The sequence below is a fragment of the Pogona vitticeps genome, chromosome 4 (assembly GCF_051106095.1).
Source record: "Pogona vitticeps strain Pit_001003342236 chromosome 4, PviZW2.1, whole genome shotgun sequence".
NCBI classification, from domain to species: domain Eukaryota; kingdom Metazoa; phylum Chordata; class Lepidosauria; order Squamata; family Agamidae; genus Pogona; species Pogona vitticeps.
The window spans coordinates 55,789,462-55,811,323 of record NC_135786.1 but is presented as its reverse complement, the minus strand read 5'-3'; the positions used below and the strand labels follow the sequence as shown (position 1 = coordinate 55,811,323).

Sequence of the window (21,862 nt, the reverse complement as noted above, 5' to 3'; positions counted from 1 at the left end):
AGCGGGAGAGCCATTATTTGCTATGATTTTGCACTATCTGCCTATTCTACATTTAGGGGTGAGTGTCTCTTGTTCATACTTTGCTTATGCTTTGTGGGGAACAGTGGGGCAACTGCACTGGCAGATCAAAAGCTGCCGCATGGCATAGCAAAGTAGATGTGACAATGAAGATCCCAACACAGGCAAATAGTGGCCAAGCCCTCACTGAAGCAGAGGCAGAGAAAGAAACAGGACAGAAGTAGGAAGACTGAGAAAATAAGAACAGAGACATCTTGCTATGGCTTTCCGCTCACCTCCAGGATGCTTTTGTTCTTTCCATGCTGGTCATCAGGCAGCAAATGCCCTGTCAAGAAGGTGAAGCACTCCACACAGACACGATTTGGTCTATTCTTATCATACTGCAGCTCAGCTTTGTACTCTGAACACCGGCCACACACCACCTGCCTCCAAGAGGGGAATCAAAATATGGCTTGAAGGAGGATTTAGCATGGAAACCCAACCCCTCTTCCACTCTGTGACCCAAAGCTGAAAGGAAGGTGGTAGAGTTTCATTTATCTCTCCACTGCTCAAATAGGATGAGACCAAGCATAGACATTCTTGTGGCTAGTTTTTGAGACTAGTCCTTCCAACGGACTTCTTTGTTAGTTCTCTGTGCCTTCCATACATTCATGTCATTACTGCTGTACCCAAACACTTTTGACAGGGCAGAAGGGCTTACTCACATAGCCACAGGCCCGACAGTGGTGCCTTCGGCGTGTGATGGCATTGAATGGCTCCTTGCAACGCATGCACATAGTCACCAGTTTGTCTCTCACCCACTGGGGAGCCCGCCTGCCCAGCTCCTCCGACTGGCACTGCTGGGAGAAGAGAGTTGGACTCAAGCAACCTTTGTTATGGTCCTTCTGGCAATAAAGATGATAGTAGCTGCTGAAAACTACATGACAATTGTCACTCTGAAGCCTCTGTCTCACATTGCCTGGCATCATCGCCAAAGCTTTCATGGAAGACCCTTTTATCTGCACATCTCACCCCTCTGTCTTTTCCTCCTCTTCTCCCAATCACACTATTTCTGGTTCTCTGTATATCTGTAAGTGTGAGACTGAACTGGCCCTTTTGATGCTGCCTGCTGCAATCTAAATAGGGTCGCTTGAGGTCGCGAGAGGAGTGATACATTGGAATATGTTTTATATTTAGGTATTTTACAATGTATTTTATATTGTTTGAAGTTGTTATATTTTGTTTTAGAATTGAGTTGTTTTATATGATTTTGTTTGTGTTACTGTATTTTTCTATTTCTGAGATGACCCAATGTATAAGACGACCCCTCCTTTTTTTAACCCCAAATTAGAAAATTTGATCCCTGCTTTTCCCTTCATTTTGCTAAGCCACGGAGCTCAGCAAAAGGAAGGGAAAAGCAGGGATCAAAGGGCTCCCTTTGACCGTCATTTTTCCTTGCCTTTTATGAAGCCATGGGGCTTAGGAAGTGGGCAAAGCAGCCATGAAAGGGTTTCAGGATCAAAGGGCTGCGATCGTGCAGCCCTTTCATTTGCTGCTTTACCCGAAGGGAGCCTTCCCTTCCTTTTTGCTAAGCCCCATGGAGGCTTAGCAAAAAGTCTTTTTCCCCTGCAAAAGACAGGGAAAGTGGCTGCCTTCCATGTATAAAATGACCCAAATTTTTTGTCTAATTATTTAAGGAAAAGGTGTCATTTTATACACAGAAAAATATGGTACTTTTATCTTGTGAACCACCCAGAGTGGCTGCAGGCCAGATGGGTGATCCAAAAGTTGAATGAAAGAACCAATCAACCAATGAATAAGCCATTGGGTGTGACCTCATGTCCAATGGTATTTCAACTTCAAGCTGCCCTCTGACTCTTTCCACTGTAAACTGAATACTTCTGCTTCTCCTCTGAGGAGGAACAGGTGAAATTATTATTTTTGCCTGTGCTTAACGATTCAGTGCTAGCTGTTCCACTGAATTACTTAAGTGAAAATATTTTTTGTTTGTGCACTTCACACAAAGGCAAAGAAACAAATCATTTAATTCAATTTATGTTATTCAGCACAACAGAGATGTTCTAGCAGAGTAAAAAAAAACTAATAATTTCACTTCCCCTGCCCCTCTGTAGAGGAGCAGGGAAAATGCTCAATTTATCAATACCCTGAAGTGGTTCACTTATTAAGTCACTTCACAACTTCAGAAAATGAAACCAGAAAGAGCCTTGGTGGTGTCAAAAGCAGCAAGGCTCAGTTTTAGTTCCTTCACATGAGCTGGGAATGAACTAACTTAGAGAGCACCAACCCACGCCAAAAAGTAGAAGCCCTTGATATGAGCTCAAAAAGGTGCAGATTGGGGTGCTCTGGGAGCAAATTGGTCCACTCTAGCGACTATATTATCTGGAAGTTGAGTCATGGCAACTGGACTTCTTCCTTATTAAGTTGAAACATTTCACTACTCTTCCAAGTAGCATATTCAGTCTGAGGAGAGTTGGTAGGAGACCCCTGATATATCCTCCTCATTGGTTTCACTTCACCCTGGTCTGAATAGGCTCTTTAGATGGACAATGGACGTGTGTGTGTGTGAAAATCCCACCTCTGCAGTCCTTCTCCACCCATTCTAGAGTACATCTTGGTCATCAAACAAGTGTCCTTTGTCCTTCAAATGAAGAAACACTGCTGATTGTGATTCTGAGCCATTTTCCCTCCTCTGCTGGGCCATTCTCCTGTTTAGTGGCTGTTTGGTTTCTTCAATGTAGAGCTCCAAACGCTCCTTTGTATTGGACTGCATGTACTGTACTATATTGCTTCTGTTGTATTTTGGTGTCCGGTCTTTTGGGTGGATGAGTCTCTGCCTTAGTTCTCTAAGTCTCATTTTGGACAGAGAAAATAGGTGGTTTGAGAGAGGGAGAGGCCAAGCATGTGCGTATAGAAAATATCTCACTCAACAGGGGTGGAGGATTTAGACACAATCGGTCTCCTATTTATCATGCTGTCCTTTCATCTGTCCCCAGAAAGATCAAGACCACGACCACCAGAAAGACAATTTTTAGCAACTGTTAACTCCATGACAATGGGAGGAGAAGGACTGCAGAGGTGGGCTTTTCACTTACCCCTTCCCATCCATTGTCCATCTAACGAGCCTATTCAGACCAGGGCAGAAGTGAAACCAACGTGGAAGATAGATATATCAGGGGTCTCCTACCAACTCTCCTCACACTGAAGAAGCTACTTGGATGAGTAGCGAAACATTCCAACTTAATAAGGAAGAGGTCCAGTTGCCATGATTCAATTTCCAGATAAGCTCACCTGGATGACTCAGAATCTTCACAGATATAGTGACTACATTGTGTGGATACTGTAAAAGAGAGAGAACCAATCTGCCCCCAAAATGTACCTACCAGCAGGTCAAGTGCCCACCTGGTTGAGCCCTGTGCTTTTATTTGTGTGTTTCTTTTTTGACAAAAGTTATGGGCTTTGGAAGGCTCACTCATGGCTTTAAATTCAGAAATGCATAAACATCACAGTTGAAGTGAGGCATATGGTTTGGGGAGTGGATTTGAGGAGGATTACATTGGAGTTTTGAATCACCACTTCAGACCCTTGGATAGCTGCCTTGAAGGATTCACACCTCTTCTCCTTTCTGTCAATGGCACACTGGAAAGCCTGATGGGGAAAAGGAAATTAACAGAAAGGTTCAATCTGCACATGAAGGTGCCCAATCTGTTTAGAGCCACGTCTTTCCCAACCGCATTTAAAATATATCTGGGGGCGTGGAGTAATTTATACCATTCTCCCATTTTGTTGCATGATAGGGGCAGACCTGTGTTGCATCTAATCAGTGCTCCCCTCCTGTGTGCAGGTTGTTTCCGCCTATAAAGCTCATTACTGAAAATCTCCATACAGATCATAAATATCTTTTTATTCCTGAGGCTGGGGGGCAATGTGAATGCTACCAGTCAACAGATATTTCCAACTTTTACTGCACAATCGTATTGTTTTCCATGGGACAGGAGGCTCCCCTAATCCAAAATTTATTTATTGGCCAAAATCCTATTGGACAGTTCCACCTGCATAATGGGAATTATGTCAGTCTCAGCAGTACATTGCTGCCAAGTAACAATCTCTTCTTCTTCTTCTTCTTCTTCTTCTTCTTCTTCTTCTTCTTCTTCTTCTTCTTCTTCTTCTTCTTCTTCTTCTTCTTCTTCTTCTTCTTCTTCTTCTTCTTCTTCAGTTTTGGGATGTATGTGTTTCACACACAATGAGACAAAGGCACATGGATCACAAAATTGAAAAAAGGAAGCCTGAACCTCTGACAATCTGTTGCTGAGGCTGGCATTATTCTCAGTGCACAGGCAGACCCCATCTGGAAGTATTTCAGCCATTATTTTAATGTATACCGGAAAGATGCACTGTTGTAATGTCATGCACTACACATGCTAACTTAACTACACTGAATTATACCACTAAGCTGCTTGAAATAGCATTCCCTCAGAAGAATTCTTGCAGATATTCTTGCTCTTCTATGGAATTTTCTAACAGGTCCTAATGTCAGCATCTTCCATTTGCAACCCATCTGTGTTCTTTTTCTGTTTCTTCTGTCTTTCTTTTTTTAACAATAGAAAAACAACTGAATAAAGAAAGATAGAACAGCTGCCTGACATCTTTTAACCAGTATTGCTAGGAGGCAACATCTGGAAGCATCTCACATCACCTCTTCCCTACTACTGCAGATTAACAATGACATTTCTTGTGTTTTTACGACTTGCCCAGTATAACCAGAAGTGGGTCTTTAGAAGAAGCACCAAGGCGCTTGTTTCAGATTATGAAGCAGCTGCTCAGAAGATCTGCAAGTTATCTGGGAGAGTGGCTGCTGGCCTACTTGGAGCGCTTGGCCTCTGTCACTGGCCAGGACTCCTGCCAATCTGGAAGAACAGCAGCATCGGTTACCTTTATCCAAGCATTCATTTCCTCCTGGGATCTGTACAGAAAAAGAACCCAGCTGTCAGAAAGAAAGATTTGTGTTACCTTTTGCCAACAGAATCAGAAAGAATCATGCCCTCTCCCATCCTTTACCTGGCTTGCAGTTCTAGAGTTCGCTGCTTCCCTGACACAAGGAATGCATGAGGAAATTCCATATCATTCAGTTCTCGAACCTGGGTATCCACAGAAGGGAAAAAGGAAGAAAAAAAAAAAACAGCATGACAATAACAGAGTGAATTCTATATTATTCCTATATTTTTAAAAGGTGGCTATACAACACACGTGGAAGCATAGATTGTTTTGACAGGAAATCATATAATTTTGATCAGAATTGAAGTATTTTACTCTTCCACCAGAGGGGAGCAGCTCTGTCAGTGTAAATTGTGTCTGTGGAGTTTGTTGGCTGGATGTCTCCCTCCTTCTCAAGCCAAGTCAGTTTCAGCCTCAGTTTGGCCTCTCCTTGGCAAGCTTAGTTAGTTTCAGCCCTGCTTTGTTTTGTTTTCTATCTGTCATTCTGTTCTAGTGCTAATTCAGATTGCAAGAAATAATTTTTAAAAAGCAATTAAAATAACACCACAGCAAAGGAAGTTGAGCAAACAATCAGTGTGAACAGGCTCCCAGATGGCAGTAACAACAACAAAAAAGAGCATGTGAAGACTGGAGCTGGTGTCCCAGATTTTGTGCCTCAAGCTCCCTCCACCCCAATCTTCTGCTTTGCTCAGCATAACTTTGGCAGTCCCTCTGTATGGATTCTCCCTACCTGTCCCTCTTTGCCTTGATCTGCCCATCTACTATTGGTTTATGCAGTTACCTTGAAAATAGTCCCCTTGAGCTGAATTGGGTCAGATTAGACACAGCAGCATAGGTTTTGCAGTTGGAAAACTGACTTTTAAACTATAACCCTCGAATTCTTCAGCCTATATAGCCATGAGGGATTCTGGAAATAGTCACCCAAGAAAATAACTTTTCCATACTCTGATACAGTCCCACTCCAAGTGAAGGCTCAATGAAATGTTCTCACCTTCATGCCCTCCACGTCAATCCGGCTTCGCACTTGAAACTCGGAACCCACTTGAATGACTTTTGGTGCGCAGTACAGCAGTACGTTATTAAACTAAGAGAGAATGAAGGAAAATGCACATATCAAATATGAATAAAACTGGACAGAAAGAAAGAAAGAAAGAAAGAAAGAAAGAAAGAAAGAAAGAAAGAAAGAAAGAAAGAAAGAAAGAAAGAAAGAAAGAAAGAAAGAAAGAAATCAAATGACCCAACATGGTTGCAGAATTTTGAATTTTGATTGAATTCCTTTTGCTGCACAGCAGAAGTGCAGAGATTCGCAGCAGAATAGCTTCAAGCTCCCCAGAGTAAACCACCCCTTTTTCTTACAATCTGAAAAACTCACTCAAAGACAATTGAAGTAGAAAGAATAAAAGATTTCATTTGTTTACAGTGACAAATAACAAGACTGCTTTGAGCAACAGGCCTCAATACACTGACTGACAGCTGCCATCAGACAACATAATGGAAAGACACCACCCCACAATCGGATGAACATATCTCACCAAGAATAGGTATTTTTCTGCTGTGACGTTGTGCCGATAAGATATTTTTTGGATGGGTCCCTCTTTAATGAGCTCATTAGAAGGGTCAATGAATTCGTCTTCAAGGCCCAACCTCCGATACACCTCCCAAAGGTTCTGGAGTTGTTCCTGCAGAACAATGAAAAGAAAGAGATGTAACCTGGGGAACAGCAATTCAGCCACAAATATCTCCGGCTTTAATTGGAGAAGAAGGGCTAAGGGACACTCACCATTTCTGCAATGGCAGCATTAGAATGCTTGGCTGCTGTGAAAATCATCTCCAGAGCTTCTGGAAAACAGTGGGAAAGACAAGGCTTTTCCTGTCAGGGCATTAAACTTTCACTCAGTTGAAAAGAATCTTTGGGGCCTTTTCCTTGTGAGCTGCTACTAGAGCTCTCATTGCCTTCACATTTTATTTGTCCATAATCCCCATTAATGAGAATTATATGGTGAGCAAAGGAGAGCCTACCAGATCTTGCTGGACCACAACACACATCTGCCCTAGCCAGCAAGCAGCGTTGGGAGTCACAGTCCCACTGCATCCTGAGGACTGTACTTTGCTCACTGGTGACAGAAAGGAGCCAGGGACAGCTGAATTCAGGAGTTTGTTATCAGTGAGTTTGTTATCAGTGCAGTTGGGTGCACTGCTGGTAGTCTAAAGCCTAGGTTCCCAACCTTTGTTACTCGGATGTTTTTGAACTGCAACTCCCAGAAACCACAGCCAGCACAGTTGGTGGTGAAGGCTTCTGGGAGTTGCAGTCCAAAACTCCTAAGTAAGCCAAGGTTGAGAACCAGTGGTCTAAAGGCATCAAAACTTCAACCTGTATAAGATTCAGTAACTTTAGTACAGGGACTTGTTACTCCATCCCCAAATAAATATGTGAAACAACTCTATAGCATTCATATGGAAGGAGGGGGTGGGACAAGCAAAACAGGATATGAACACTAAGGGAAAAGCTTAGTGTAACACATGTAGCATGCACATCTGTATCACAAGGAATAGAGAATTTCCTTCCACTTTCTTCTTTACACCCATCTCTGAAGGGATAACACTGGACTCTTACTCTGTGCATCTTCCCTGTCTGGTGACTCCAAAGGTAGCTTTCGAATGTAGTCCTTCAGAAGAAGTTCATATCTGGGGATTCTCTGTATAGGTTCCAGCATATGATGCTGCAAGGTTAAGCTGGCACAGGTCTCCTGCCTCTGCTCAGGGATATAACCATATCAGAAAGAAAATGAAACCATGGCAATGAAGAGTCCATAAGCAACTATGCGTACAATGACATACAGCTTCACACATGCAGCAGCTGGCTTTCCTCTTCAGCAACCCAAAGTGACCTCTGTATACTTGTAGACAATATTCTCCAGCCAGGTATTAATGGTGCAGCAGCAGATAGAAAGACCTAATGCCTTATGCATGTCTTTCTATTGGTAGTTCTGGAACAGAAAATTTCAGGTCCTGTGGCAGAGGAACAGTGTCTAGTTTCAAATGCTGCCGGCTAAGAATTAGCACCGTGCTGGTAACTTCTGTGAGATCACAGAGCTAAAGCTCACCAAGAGACAGAGAAAGTAGCCCTACCACAGGCATTTGTTACTCAATCCTCAACACTTTGCACAAAGTACAATAGGACTCCATTATCCATGGAATCAGTATCTGCTGATTCACTTATCCATGGTATGAACATAATAAATATTAAAAGAAAAAATCCTAGAAAAATATATTTCTAAAATGAAGTTACCAGAACTGGACACTAGAGGGAGCCAGAGACTCTATAATCCATGTTTTTCAGCATCTGGGGACAGGGTCTAAACTGATCCCGTGGGTACAGGAGGCCTACTGTTTAAAAATCGTACAGATGTGAGTACAGATGTGGGGCTAAGCTGCACCAAAAGGCTCAGAAAGCACATTGGAGACAAATATCCCAACAAAGAGCAAAACTGGAGTGAAGGACATCAACCTTAGAACTGTTTAAAATGGGTGAAGAAAAGCTAGAATAGGGAAGGGGTGCCATATTAATGCTTTGTCTGGTCACTAACATGTCCAGGTTGCTTCTATATATACACACACCCTTATCCCAGAATGTCTTCCTCGTGAGAACCAAGTTGGGTGAAAAGAGTCCTGCATACAAAGACCAATGCACCTGAATGCTTGAGATCACTTCCTGGAAGGCCAAGGACTTTTCAGACCATGTGGTGATCAGCTCCACTGCCTTGTCAAAGTTCTTGACGTATTCACTATACATCTTCAGGAAAGGAGCAACCTTCTGAATGATGTCCCCAATCCTGGGACTGGAATCCCTGTAGAGAGAATGCCAGGAGGACAGGTCTGCGGTTGGCATCCCTATGAAGGCAACTGAAATAGGCTAAGGAAGGTCTAGAGCAGCCATTCTCAATGAAGTGGGGGAAGCATGTGGCCCCCTGGGGAGCCCTGGCACATTTGAAGGGGGCCACAGACTGGAAACAGTTCTTCACACACCACCTTACAAGGTTGGCCTATGTGGTTTATATACAATCCTAATTCAGTCTATATTTCTTTCATATTGTGTTTATGGCAATAACAGAAAAAAAAAGGTTGAGAATGGCTGCTTTAGAATCTGTCATTATTAGTCTTGGCTAGCAATGACCCAATGTCACTCCCATTGTTTTATGACATCTGCAAGTGTGTCTGTTGGACGCAACAGCTTCTAATAAGCAGTTGTCCACATTTTGAAGAACTCCGTACGCTACAGACAATACACTTCTCCCTTGAATCGCATGGGTCTGACCAGCAAGGTTTTGGTTGTATACAGGGTCTTTTTTTTTCAATATGTCAATATTTCAATAAATAAATAAATATTCAACAAATACTCTGCCCCTGGCCACCCAGAACCAGAGGCATGAGTTCAACACTGAACACACTGAAATGGCCTACTTGTCCACAAACATAACATCTCTAACTCAGCCTCTAGATCCAGGGGTCATAAGGACCTTTAAGGCTCGTTACACACAGTATTGTGTGGAAAGGATTGTCAACGCAATGGAAGAGAACAGAGAGAACCGATGTGTGGGTGTGGGTGTGAATCAACTGTTTATGCTTTGTAGTTGTGTTTTGGGGGACATAAGAGTTATACATGGGTTTTGAACTACATGGGGATCTGGTGCCCCAAACCCAGCATCGTTGAAGGGAGGAATGTACTAGTTGATCCTGATTATTAGCATTGCAAGAAAACACACACACAGAGAGAGAGACACACACACATCACATTGGTAAGCTGAATTAATGTCTTTGGATGGCTTCTGATTCAGCAGGGCTGGACCTATGATGAAGCAAAGCTCAGGTGGCAGACATGGGCAGGAGGAGAGGCGCAGCTGCGGGCTGAACTGTATAGACCATACAAAGTGCCTGTATCCTGCCCCTAAGCTAGGCAGACCCTTAACCATTGCCACTGCCAAAATATCAAACCTGGTCAGCTCCCATACATGGAAGGAGGTACCCTCATACTCTTTGCCACAGATACGAAAATGTCTTGAGTCAGAGCTACATATCAGGAAGGTAGACAAGCAACAAACTGTCATTTGTTTCTTTATTTAAAACATTTCTATATCATTCTTAGATCAGAGTTCAACAATGACAAAGAGAAAACAAAACAAGCCCCACAAAATGGCAGCTATAATTTTTAAACCAAAACCACAGACTAGAGGTTGCTCATTGAATAGGGCAATCCTAAACATGTATACCCAGAAGGAAGCCCCACTGAATTCAATGGGACTTAACTTCCAGATAATTAAGTAGAGGGTTGCAATAGAAATCATTGCAACCTATTAAAAACCAGATTAAATAAAAGTGTGGCTGTTCGGTGATCAGCAACTAACATCATAGGAGTGTTGGTCCCAGGTGAACTATATGGTTTGATACTATAGATTTGAACCTTATGGAGACACTTACCTCTGATTTTTTTAGTAAGGAACAGTGAGAGAATTAACTACATTAACCATCAGCCGTCAGTTACAAGACTGTGTTCTATAATGATGACTGTTTGCCAAAACACTGTGCTTTTCTCTGCCCATGATTAGAGCAACACAAACTTATCCATTATTTTTCATTAGTTGATTCCCAGTGTGGTGTAGTGGACAGAGTGACAGAGTAGGACTGTGGAGAACAGGGTTCAAATCCCCGCCCAACCATGGAAACTCACTGGGGGAGTGGAACTGGTAAAACTACTCCTTAAACATCCTACTTACCTTGAAAGCCCTTTTAGGGTTGCTGTAAATCAGTTCCAACTTGAAAGCACAGAACACACATATCTATTAGTCCTTTGTTCTATTAAATAATATAGCACATAATACAGATCTGTTTTTATGGTTGGAGATTCAATCCACCTAGTTAAAACTCGCTTTTCTAGTCAGAGTCTAGACTTCAACACCTATAATATTCGCGCTTTTGCTTTCATTATTCCCTTCCGTGTTGTTCCCTCATAGTGGTCTGAGAAGGAAGGGGTCTACCTGTTATGACTCACCAGTTCTCCATACGCTTCTGCAGCTCTGGCAAGAAAAACTCTGCATGGAACTGGTAAATGGATGAGATATTGGAAAATATCATTTTAACCACACCTTCTGGAAAGGTTTTGGCATTTCTGGCTTCCTTCAGCAGCTCCAGGAAGAACACCTGCAACGGAAGATTCTTAACCCATAACTGAACATACTGTTAGTTATTTATATCATTTGCATGCATAGCGTTCTTGTGAAGGGATGGAAGAAGGGATAATACTATTGGTTTCTAAAGGCTCAATGATACATTATTATTATTATTATTTATTTAATTTATATCCCGCCTATCTAGTCGCGGTGGACTACTCTAGGCAGCCAACAACAGAGATAAAATACAATAACATAAAACAGCATAATTACAACAACAATTAAAAGTAGGGAAACAATAAAGGAGAGAAGAAAATCAAAAGTAATCTGGTGAGAAGGCCTGCGAAACATCCAAGTCTTTAATACATGAGAAAAGAACCCCAGTTAGATTGATTCTTTTCATAGTTCTGTGTACTGATACGTTTTTCAACAGTCATATGGTTTATATATATTGGTAGGAGTGTTCACATTTTTAAAAACTGCATTGATTAATTTCTTTCTATTTGAACCGTTATAGTAGGCTACAGTTATCTTTAATTTTGTATCTCTTCATTTTCTCTACTGTTGGAGGGAAATTAGCCCCTCTCCTTGTCCTTTTCTTTTTTAATTACCAAAGGTGATATATCAATGAAGTGGTGCCACCCACTTTCCTCTTCCCTTTTTCCCTTCCCTCCTCTACTCACTTTCCCTAAATATCTCTCAGTTCTTGGCTTTAATTTTCCTTCTCCCTTTTGAACAGTGTCAGGAAGAGGAAGTGGGCTTTGAAAGACTTGCATTGTGAGGAGCATGTTTTTAAAAAGTGCAACACCCTTTCTTTGCCATTCAAAGCAGGACATCTCAAGCCCTCTTTCACCCACAAGTGATGGGAGAAAGGCTGCCCCCTTCTGAACAATGTATTCATGTTGTTGTTGTTGTTGTTTTTGGCAGCAGTGGCGGCACCAGTGGCTGCTATTAGCAATTTATCAAAATCCCTTTTAAAAAAAGGTTTTAAAGGGTACAAATCTGACCCCTTTGCAAGGAAAAACAATCGACAGCAACATTTATATACACTGAAATGATAAGAAATGATTTATCATCAGTATAATATAAAACAATCCTCTCGGAGAGAGGAAAATAAACCGATTGCCAGGGCAAATGAATTGATGCTGGTGTTCGTCATGTGAATGGAAAACTATGAAATGATCTACGTAACAGCCAAATTGGCATAATTTGGGTTCTTTTGGCAGGTGTGACTGAGCTTCAAGTTAGGAAGAATCCATCAAAGACTTACATGACATATTGTGAGTCCCACCATATCAGTTACATCTTAGATTGCTACATTTTTGCTATTCTCCAATATGACCACTGTATACAGTATATGCTAATTCTTGTGTGTTCAGTAACATTTCCCTGTTGAAAAGCTCTATGTGAATGTGGTGCACTCAGTCCAATCTATATCAATATGTACTATTGCTATGGTTCAAAGATCCAGGTATTTCTCAGAACATGTAGAAAGTCATACATGTCCTCTGAGAGCATACCTAGTCACAATGCTGTTCTGATTTGCCTGTTGCACTACATCCTCATATTAACCAAATCTCCACTGGTTCAATTGGCTTACTCCAGCTACAACTTACTGCTGGATAGCGAGGGACAACTTCACTCCTTTTACAGGATAACTGTAACTTTTCGCATTTACAGAGTATATGTGGCCTCCCTAGCTATGCGCCTTTTGGACAAAGGTCTTTTCGCATCTGCTGCTTTCAAGAAGTAACATGAATAGTTACTTTTATTTACCTTTTTTTAAAAAAACGCACATATTATATTTGAATAAACAGAAAGTCGACAACTGCAGCTTTAACTAATATTGTGGAAGTGTTGCTTTACCCCTATATATGTAACCAATCACTTTTCAACTAATTAGATTTTCAACCTCAGCTCCCAGCTAATTATGGTTGTGCACAATAGAAAGAACTGCCAGAGCCATGGTGGGATGAAACTAGAAGCGGATGAAAAGCTGGAAACTCTCCAGACAGTCCTTAGTTTCAGCCCTGCACAAAGTTCCTCCTTTCTATGCATACATTCTTGTTCTGTTCAGTTTGGCACTGCAGTTATCAAAGGCTGCAGGGATATCTTTTAAAAATCAGTAAGGGAGCCACCTTTAAGAGTTGATTCTGCTGTTGAGTTCCAGTCAGGGTTGTCAGCTCACTAATCTTTCCATCAGGCATCTTACGGCCAGCATGGGGATGGGATGAGGAAAACATGTCATACAGTGGACCCTCGACTTACAGACGGCTTGACTTACAGACTTTTTGAGTTACAGACTTCTCTGGCTGCAAAATTTAGATTCGACTTGCAGCCAGAGAATCGACTTACAGACCAGAAAAAAACCAAAATGGAATAAAAATAGAATAAAAACCACTCATTATGGGATTAATCGGTTTTCAGTGCATTGTAGGTCAATGGAGATTCAACTTACAGACTTTTCGACTTGCAGCCACCATTCCAATACGGATTAATTCCTTAAGTAGAGGGTCCACTGTACCAGACTATCTGGAAAGTTTCGTTCTCACTGTGTCATAGTGCAAGACTTTCCAAAGCACACAGAATTGGTTGCTCATAAACTTCTGATACCTGAGATGCAGTTGCAAAATCAAAGCCAAGGTTGCAAAAATCCTGATGGGAGTTGTAGTACAACCTAAATCATTCATGCAATGTAAAGGGATAAGGAGAAGAGCGGTCCATTCTCGGCTTTTTGACAGAGGATACCAGAAAGCTGATGTTTTGCCAACTCACCTGATCTAAAAGATGAAGGCGAGTGACATAGGCCTGCTCAGTTTCCAGTAGCTCCAAAGCTATCTTCTTCTCTTCTGAATCCTGTGAGCAGAGTATCAATAGAAATAATGTGGTACATTAGCAGCAGTTGTAGAATAGAACCAGGGCTCACAAGGTGAAAGCCCTGGGATTTCTTGATCAGCAGGAACTATGGCATCATCTGCCACCATTACTGCAGTCTTCTCTTCTCCCTCTGACTTTAGCTGTAATCCTTGCCTGAACTAGTACAGACTTAAGCAGACTTAACCCAGGACAGTATAATGTCACAAGGTGTCTCTGCTGGAATTCAAAGTATTTGAATATGGATTGAACTTGAATGAGCAACTGAGAGCCATTAACTTTACAAAAGACCTATTCCTCATTTGTTTATATGGACTGATCCAGCTGCCTGAATTTCCAGACTCTTCTTATTTATGGAGAATGGAGTGGAGGGCTGGCTATGGGGATTTTTGGGAGAAGCACTTGCAGTTCCTAATTTTGCACTGCACTGTGGGGGTGCCATTCCCAAGGTTGCTAAACTGTTGGCTTAATCTACAGTAGAGGGCAAACCATCCTGGATGATGTCACAGCTGCTTCTGAGGGGCATGACTGCCCACCATTGTTCTTCTTTCTCATAGGTGATAGAGAGCTTGCTTAAAGAGCCTTTCCTTAGGCCAGTTATAATGGCATGATGTAACCATTGTCCTATCTGAACTCTGTCAACTATCTGTGAGCTTGTAAGGATAATAAAAGCACAGTCCTCCTGGGGGCCGGGCAGAGAAGACTTCTCACTCTGCTTCCTCAGACTAGTCGCCCACCAGGAGCACTGCTGGCAGACATCCCTGTGTGTGTGGCTTACTTCTTTAACTTCTATCTCTATTTGCTATCCTAATTACCTGTGATCACAAAGCCCATGAGCCTTCTCATTTCATGACTCCAACACTGCACAACTGATTAACATCTGACATGAAGAAGTCTATTCTCTTGTCAATGGACTGGACCCAGTCTTTGTGATATTGTAGTAGTCCAGTTGAAATCAGTGGAACGAGTTAATCTTGGTCATCTTAATTACCTGATCTTCACTGTGTCCGGTCTTGAGATCTGACTGAGAGTCGCCATCCTGTCGAATTCTCCAGTTGCCTGCAGAGATCTTGCCTCGAAAAGAGTTGAGGCATTTGACGGTGAGTCCTTTGCAGGTCTTTGTCGGCTCCTTTCCTGACTCCTCACTGCAGGGCCGCTGCTGGTGCTGCACTCGTTCATCTTCACCCATGGCTGCTCTATCAGAACATATTTCTGATGGAAGTACGTTGGACTCTAGAGAACCAGGTCTTCTCTCTTGGCATCTACACTGGGCAAGGATGTGTTTCTGGCCAGGAGTCTGATAAAGCCTTGCCACAGAAAAGGAAAAGCAGTGTTAGAAATCTGAGAATCTGACAGGCCAGGGAACTGTTGTGTTTATCGACTGCAGAAAAACAAGAATCTTGTGGCATCTTAAAGACTAACAAGTAATATTTGGCATAACCTTAGACTGTAGCCCATGTCATCAATCAGATGAAGCATGTATTAGATGCTACTTACTAGAAAAGTACTCTCCATTAAGCTCATTAAGCTACATCTACTCAGACTTCTAAGTAGACATAGGCAGGAATGCTCTATGAATCAACTGAACTAACCTGCAAACCAATTGAACATTGTAGCCATACACAAATGCATGCATCATTAATACCCATAAAGGTTCTGCATCCATGTGCCCTGGAACCATCCGCCCCACATAGACTCACTGACCCTCAAGATGCTCAGAAACATCCTTTGCCTTCCCTCTTTTGCACAGAATCGTCAGGTTATCTGTTGGCCCTTCTTGGAGATGAGGGAAACCTGCCGTCATCTAAAGCTGGGCTGAGAAAGATCTGCCAAATTTTCTGTTTCCACGCTGAGTGCGGCTACATCCTTTTTTCTGTTTCACAATCAGACTCCACACCATGCCCTAGGCTTCCTCATCTGCCTAAAAGCCAACCTACACTTCCTCTTCTTAAGCAAAGTTTCATGTCCCCACAACAAACCACTGCTCAGGATAAACATAGACAGGACTAGTACCCAATGCAACACATTAAAATCACAGTGCTTTGCTTTTGAATGTCCCCACTGGGCCTGAACATCATGTCCTAACAGTCACAGAACACCACCTATGGACAGGGGCCCTGTCTTTACAAGAAGGTATCAGAACTGATGACAGAGAGAAAAACTTCTTTGAATAGTTTCGCCTTGAAAAAGTAGAAGCCTGCCAGCAGCTGGGGATGAGGTGTGGGGTGGGAAGCGGCTTTCTCAAATACCCCTTCACGGATTGCTGCCTTGTCATGGCGAAGGGGCTTGAGAAGCTACGGGCTATGCCGTGCAGGACCACCCAAGACGGACAGGACATAGTGGAGAGTTCCGACTAAACGCAATCCACTTGGAGTAGGAAATGACAATGCTACTCCAGTATCTTTGCCAAGAAATCTCCATGGACAGAAACAAAAGGCTAAAAGATATGGCTCTGGAAGATAAGCCCCTGAGGTTGGAAGGCATCCAACATGCTACTGAGGAAGAGCGGAAGACAAGGACAAGTAGCTCCAGAGCTAATGAAGTGGCTGGGCAAAAGCTGAAAGGACGCTAAGCTGTGCACGTGTCTGGAAGTGAAAGGGAAGTCTGATGCTGCAAAGAAAACTACTGTATAGGAACCTGGAATGTAAGATCTAGGAACCTTGGGACGCTGGAGGTGGTCAAACATGAGATGGCAAGAATAAACATTGACATCCTGGGCGTCAGTGAACTAAAATGGATGGGAATGGGAGAATTCAATTCAGACGACTATCATATCTACTATTGTGGGCAAGAATCCCATAGAAGAAATGGAGTAGCTCTCATAGTCAACAAAAGAGTGGGAAAGGTTTAATACCTAAACAGCATCTTAAAAAGCAGAGACATCACCTTGCCAACAAAAGTCCACATAGTAAAACTATGGTTTTTCCAGTAGCGATATATGGAAGTGACAGCTAGACCATAAAGAAGGCTGACCACCGAAGAATTGATGCTTTTGAATTGTGGTGCTGGAGGAGACTCTTGAGAGTCCCCTCGAATGCAAGGAGATCAAACCTATCCGTTCTGAAGGAAATCAAGCCTGAGTGCTCACTGGAAGGACAGATCCTGAAGCTGAGGCTCCAATACTTTGGCCATCTCATGAGAAGAGAAGACTCCCTGGAAAAGACCCTGATGTTGGGAAAGTGTGAAGGCAAGAGAAGAAGGGGACGACAGAGGATGAGATGGCTGGACAGTGTCTGCGAAGCAACCAACATGAATTTGACCCAACTCCGGGAGGCAATGAAAGACAGGAGAGCCTGGCATGCTCTGGTCCATGGGGTCACGAAGAGTCGGACACAACTTAATGACTAAAGAACAACAAATTCGAATCAGCCTTTGCATCACTTGGTAAGTAAAAAAAAGACTTCATATTCACCCATTTTATATGTGGAGAAAATCTCTCAGGATTTGACCATATAGTTTCACTTTTAAAGGGGTGAAGCAAAAGGAACCTCTTTTTAAAAACCCTAAAGGACACAAATCAATACTTGAGCCTTCCAAAACATAGAAGGCCATACATCAGTCTGACTCAAGCAAAACACAAATAAAGGAAGACACCAAATAAAAACAGGATGAAATTATTTCAATAGAGATGCTGTTCTGGTGAAGAAAAGCTACCAGGTGTACTGTGAGGCTTCAGTGTTATTACTCTGATAAGACAGTCAGGCATTGTCCCCGTTAGTATCGTGATATTCAGAGGAACATTTACAACAAGGAGGTATAGGTTTATGCCATTAAAACATAAAAGATATGTATGGCTTTGCAATGCAGAGGGCCAGAAAAATAAAGCCGTGAAGTGGGATAGTTGCTCATTGCTGCATTACATATATTTTTTCTTAAAAGGAAGATGTCATTTATAGAGATCGTATAAAAAGTTACAAGATAATCAGTTAGCTCTAAAAGGTTTCTGTTACAACTAGGGGTAATGTTAAGCAAAAATAACAAAAACGGCAGATATTTGGGAGCTCAGTTGAAAAGGTTCAGTGTGGACCAGTCAGCAATGCAAAAAATGTAATTTCAGAGTCAGAATGGAATGTCTGTTTTTAATATACAGTATATATTGTCTTCCCCCAATTATACAATCAGCAATAATTGTATAATTATTATACAATAATATTATACAATTATATATTATTGTATAATAATTATATATTATTGTATAATAATTATACAGTTATCGCTGATTTATACGATCTGAAGAGAAACCAGAGCTGATTTATACGATCTGAAGAGAAACCATGGTCTTTGCGTCAGCAACACATTCTTTAACACGAAGCTGCAACACAGAGTTTCCTGGAGACATCCAAGATCCAAGCATTGGCATCAGCTCGATCTAATCCTCACTAGACGTTCCAGCCTTCCTAGTATTACGATCACACGCAGTTACCAGAGTGCTGATTGTGATACTGATCACTCCCTGGTGTGTAGTAGAGTAAAACTGCGAACAAAGAGAGTATATCACACGAAAAAGGAAGGAAGACCACGTATTGACATCAGCAAGACTCGCGATCAAAGAAAAGTGAAAGAATTTGCCCAAGCACTTGAGGAAGCCCTTCCAGGTCCGGCTACTGCAAATGCACCTGAACGATGGGAACACTTCAAGAACACTGTCTATAACACTGCCTTGTCCACCTTTGGCAAGAAGACCCAAAAGGTGGCTGACTGGTTCGAAGCCCATTCAGAGGAGTTAATGCCAGCCATCGAGGTTAAGAGAAGAGCAGTAGCAGCATACAAAGCCTGTCCTAGCGAGTACAACTTGCAAGCTCTTCGAGCTGCTCGCAGCCAAGTCCAACAGGCTGCCAGGAGATGCTCCAACGACTATTGGCTCCAGCTCAGCTCTCATATACAGTTAGCAGCGGACACAGGTAACATCAAAGGAATGTATGACGGTATCAAGCAGGCCTTAGGTCCAATACAGAAGAAATCTGCTCCCTTGAAGTCTGCTACAGGTGTGCTCATCCAGGACTGAGCACAGCAGATGGAACGCTGGGTACAGCACTACTCTGAGCTATATTCCAGAGAGAATGTAGTAACCGAAGAAGCATTAAATAACATTGAGTGCCTACCTGTCTTGGAAGAGCTGGACAGCGAACCAACCCTAGCAGAAATAAAAGCGGCCTTGGACTCCCTCGCCTCCGGCAAGGCACCTGGAAAGGATAACATCCCTGCTGAAGTGCTGAAATGCTGTAAGGAGATCATCACCACTGAACTGTACGAAATCTTTTGTCTCTGCTGGAGGGAAGGTGGAGTACCACAGGACATGAAGGATGCAAACATTGTCACATTGTACAAGAACAAAGGAGACAGGGGTGACTGCAATAACTACCGTGGCATCTCTCTTCTTAGCGTTGTAGGGAAGCTGCTTGCCCGTGTTGTTCTGAAGAGGCTCCAGGTGCTTGCAGACAGAGTCTATCCAGAATCACAGTGCGGATTTCGAGCTAATAGATCCACCACTGACATGGTATTCTCCCTCCGACAGCTGCAGGAGAAATGCAGGGAACAACAACGGCCGCTCTTAGTGGCCTTCATAGACCTTACAAAAGCATTTGATCTGGTTAGCAGGGATGGCCTTTTTAAAATACTTCCCAAGATTGGATGTCCACCTCGTCTCCTTAACATCATCAGATCTTTCCATGAGGGAATGAAAGGCACTGTAGTTTTTGACGGCTCAACATCAGACCCCTTTGACATCCGAAGCGGAGTGAAACAGGGCTGTGTCCTTGCACCAACACTTTTTGGGATCTTTTTTGCTGTCATGCTGAAGCATGCCTTTGGAACTGCAACCGAGGGTGTCTATCTCCGGACTAGATCAGACGGAAAGCTCTTTAATCTCTCCAGATTGAGAGCGAAGACCAAAGTCCAACTGAAATGCATGCGGGACTTCCTCTTCGCAGATGATGCAGCCATCGTTGCCCACTCTGCTGAAGACCTCCAACAACTCATGAATCGTTTCAGCAAGGCCTGCCAAGACTTTGGACTAACAATCAGCCTGAAGAAAACACAAGTCATGGGCCAGGGCGTGGACTCACCTCCTTCCATTACCATCTCTACACAAGAATTGGAGGTTGTTCATGACTTTGTGTACCTTGGCTCAACCATCTCTGACACCCTCTCTCTGGATGTCGAGCTGGATAAACGCATTGGCAAAGCAGCCACCATGTTCTCTAGACTCACAAAGAGAGTATGGCTCAATAAGAAGCTGACGACACATACAAAGATCCAAGTCTATAGAGCCTGTGTCCTAAGCACACTCCTGTACTGCAGCGAGTCCTGGACCCTTTGTGCACGGCAGGAGAGGAAGCTGAACACGTTCCATATGCGTTGCCTCCGACGGATTTTTGGCATCACCTGGCAGGACAAAGTCCCAAACAGAGTAGTCCTAGAACGAGCTGGAATTTTCAGCATGAATACATTGCTGAAACAGCGACGTCTACGTTGGCTTGGGCACGTCGTGAGAATGGCTGATGGTCGGATTCCAAAGGACCTCCTGTATGGAGAATTAGTGCAGGGAAATCGCCCCAGAGGGAGACCACAGCTGCGATACAAGGACGTCTGCAAGCGAGATCTGAAGGCCTTAGGAATAGACCTCAACAGATGGGAAACCCTGACATCTGAGCGTTCAGCCTGGAGGCAGGCACTGCATCGTGGCCTCTCCCAATTTGAAGCGACCCTTGCCCAGCAGGCCGAGGCAAAGAGGAAATCACAAAAGCAGCAAAACCAGGGAGCTGGACAGGGGACAGATTGGATTTGTCTTCAGTGTGGAAGGGATTGTCACTCTCGAATTGGCCTCCTCAGCCACACTAGACGCTGTTCCAAGTCCTCCACACAGAGCACGCTACCATAGTCTTTCGAGACTGAAGGATGCCTAACTCTATCGCTGATTGTATAATTGGGGGAAGACAGTGAGAGAAGGCCTGTACTCCAAGTATTCGGCCCTAGAAATGTTTGAGCCCCATCCGTTTGTTACTATCTTGCTTAAAAAAAAAAAAACTTTCCCATTATTTATTCAAGACAATGGGAGCCAGTAGGTGCAGCTGCAAGGTATTTCTTCCTTCCCTTTTAGGAGATTAAACAAATTCCATATTTTTATCTGTTTATTCAGCATGAGGATTATACCAGATGAGATATTTACAATGCAAGGGTATGATCAAACCATGATATGGTGTAACTAAAAATAGAACTGGAATCAAGACTCTGAAGACAGATAAGTCACTTTAAAGTAACTAGAGAATTTATTGGGAAATCACAATGTACTTCTGGTAATTGAACAAAAAATCTTCTGTAAATCAACAACTTCCACAATCTACTTTTGTCAAATCAAACAAAATAGTTGGCTGAGTAATGCTAACTATTTCTTTTCTTTCATATGTATGCCTTGAACTATAATTTGCATCTTTGTTTCTGTTGTTTGTTTCCTCTTTTTGAGGACTTCCTTGTTTTATAAAAATATAGGAACACTTAGATATTAGCTTTGGAAAAGTAAAGTCTGCACCTACTGAACAAATTAAGGAAAGAGAAAAAAAAATAAAAGCCAACATATAAATAAAAAAAGCAGTTAACAACTACATAACTTCATGGACTCACTGTATGAAACAGATCGGCTTCTCAACCAATTCTAGCTGCATCTCTAAGGAAAACGTAGTAAATCATAATTTAAAGTTGTTTCTTGAAGAGCCAGTCTTGCATATTCCAAAGGGTTCCTTGTAAACCTACCCTAACATATACTGCAGATGTACTGCTCAGATTTTCCTCCTGGGAAATACATTCCAGGATCAGAT

General features: G+C 42.6%; 1 protein-coding gene across 6 annotated transcripts in view; it reads right to left on the bottom strand.

The window, feature by feature from the left end:
* Positions 1 to 21,862, bottom strand: part of FGD2 (FYVE, RhoGEF and PH domain containing 2) — a 29,641-nt gene that overhangs the window by 6,133 nt on the left and 1,646 nt on the right. Inside the window, exons 1-14 of one of the 6 annotated variants that reach the window (XM_078392746.1) lie at positions 15,753 to 15,894; positions 15,040 to 15,355; positions 13,950 to 14,030; positions 11,057 to 11,205; positions 8,702 to 8,858; positions 7,625 to 7,763; positions 6,791 to 6,849; positions 6,543 to 6,689; positions 6,002 to 6,094; positions 5,074 to 5,153; positions 4,948 to 4,978; positions 3,571 to 3,663; positions 723 to 854; positions 294 to 440 (exon numbers count right to left, since the gene is read on the bottom strand). In XM_078392746.1, coding sequence (XP_078248872.1) covers positions 294 to 440; positions 723 to 854; positions 3,571 to 3,663; positions 4,948 to 4,978; positions 5,074 to 5,153; positions 6,002 to 6,094; positions 6,543 to 6,689; positions 6,791 to 6,849; positions 7,625 to 7,763; positions 8,702 to 8,858; positions 11,057 to 11,205; positions 13,950 to 14,030; positions 15,040 to 15,237 — 1,506 coding nt within the window. In that variant the 5' untranslated portion in view covers positions 15,238 to 15,355; positions 15,753 to 15,894. Of the gene's footprint in view, positions 1 to 293; positions 441 to 722; positions 858 to 3,570; positions 3,664 to 4,947; positions 5,000 to 5,073; positions 5,154 to 6,001; positions 6,095 to 6,542; positions 6,690 to 6,790; positions 6,850 to 7,624; positions 7,764 to 8,701; positions 8,859 to 11,056; positions 11,206 to 13,949; positions 14,031 to 15,039; positions 15,356 to 15,752; positions 15,895 to 21,862 lie in introns of those variants that run through there. The other 5 variants (XM_020795372.3, XM_020795363.3, XM_020795336.3 and 2 more) reach the window with 5 other exon arrangements.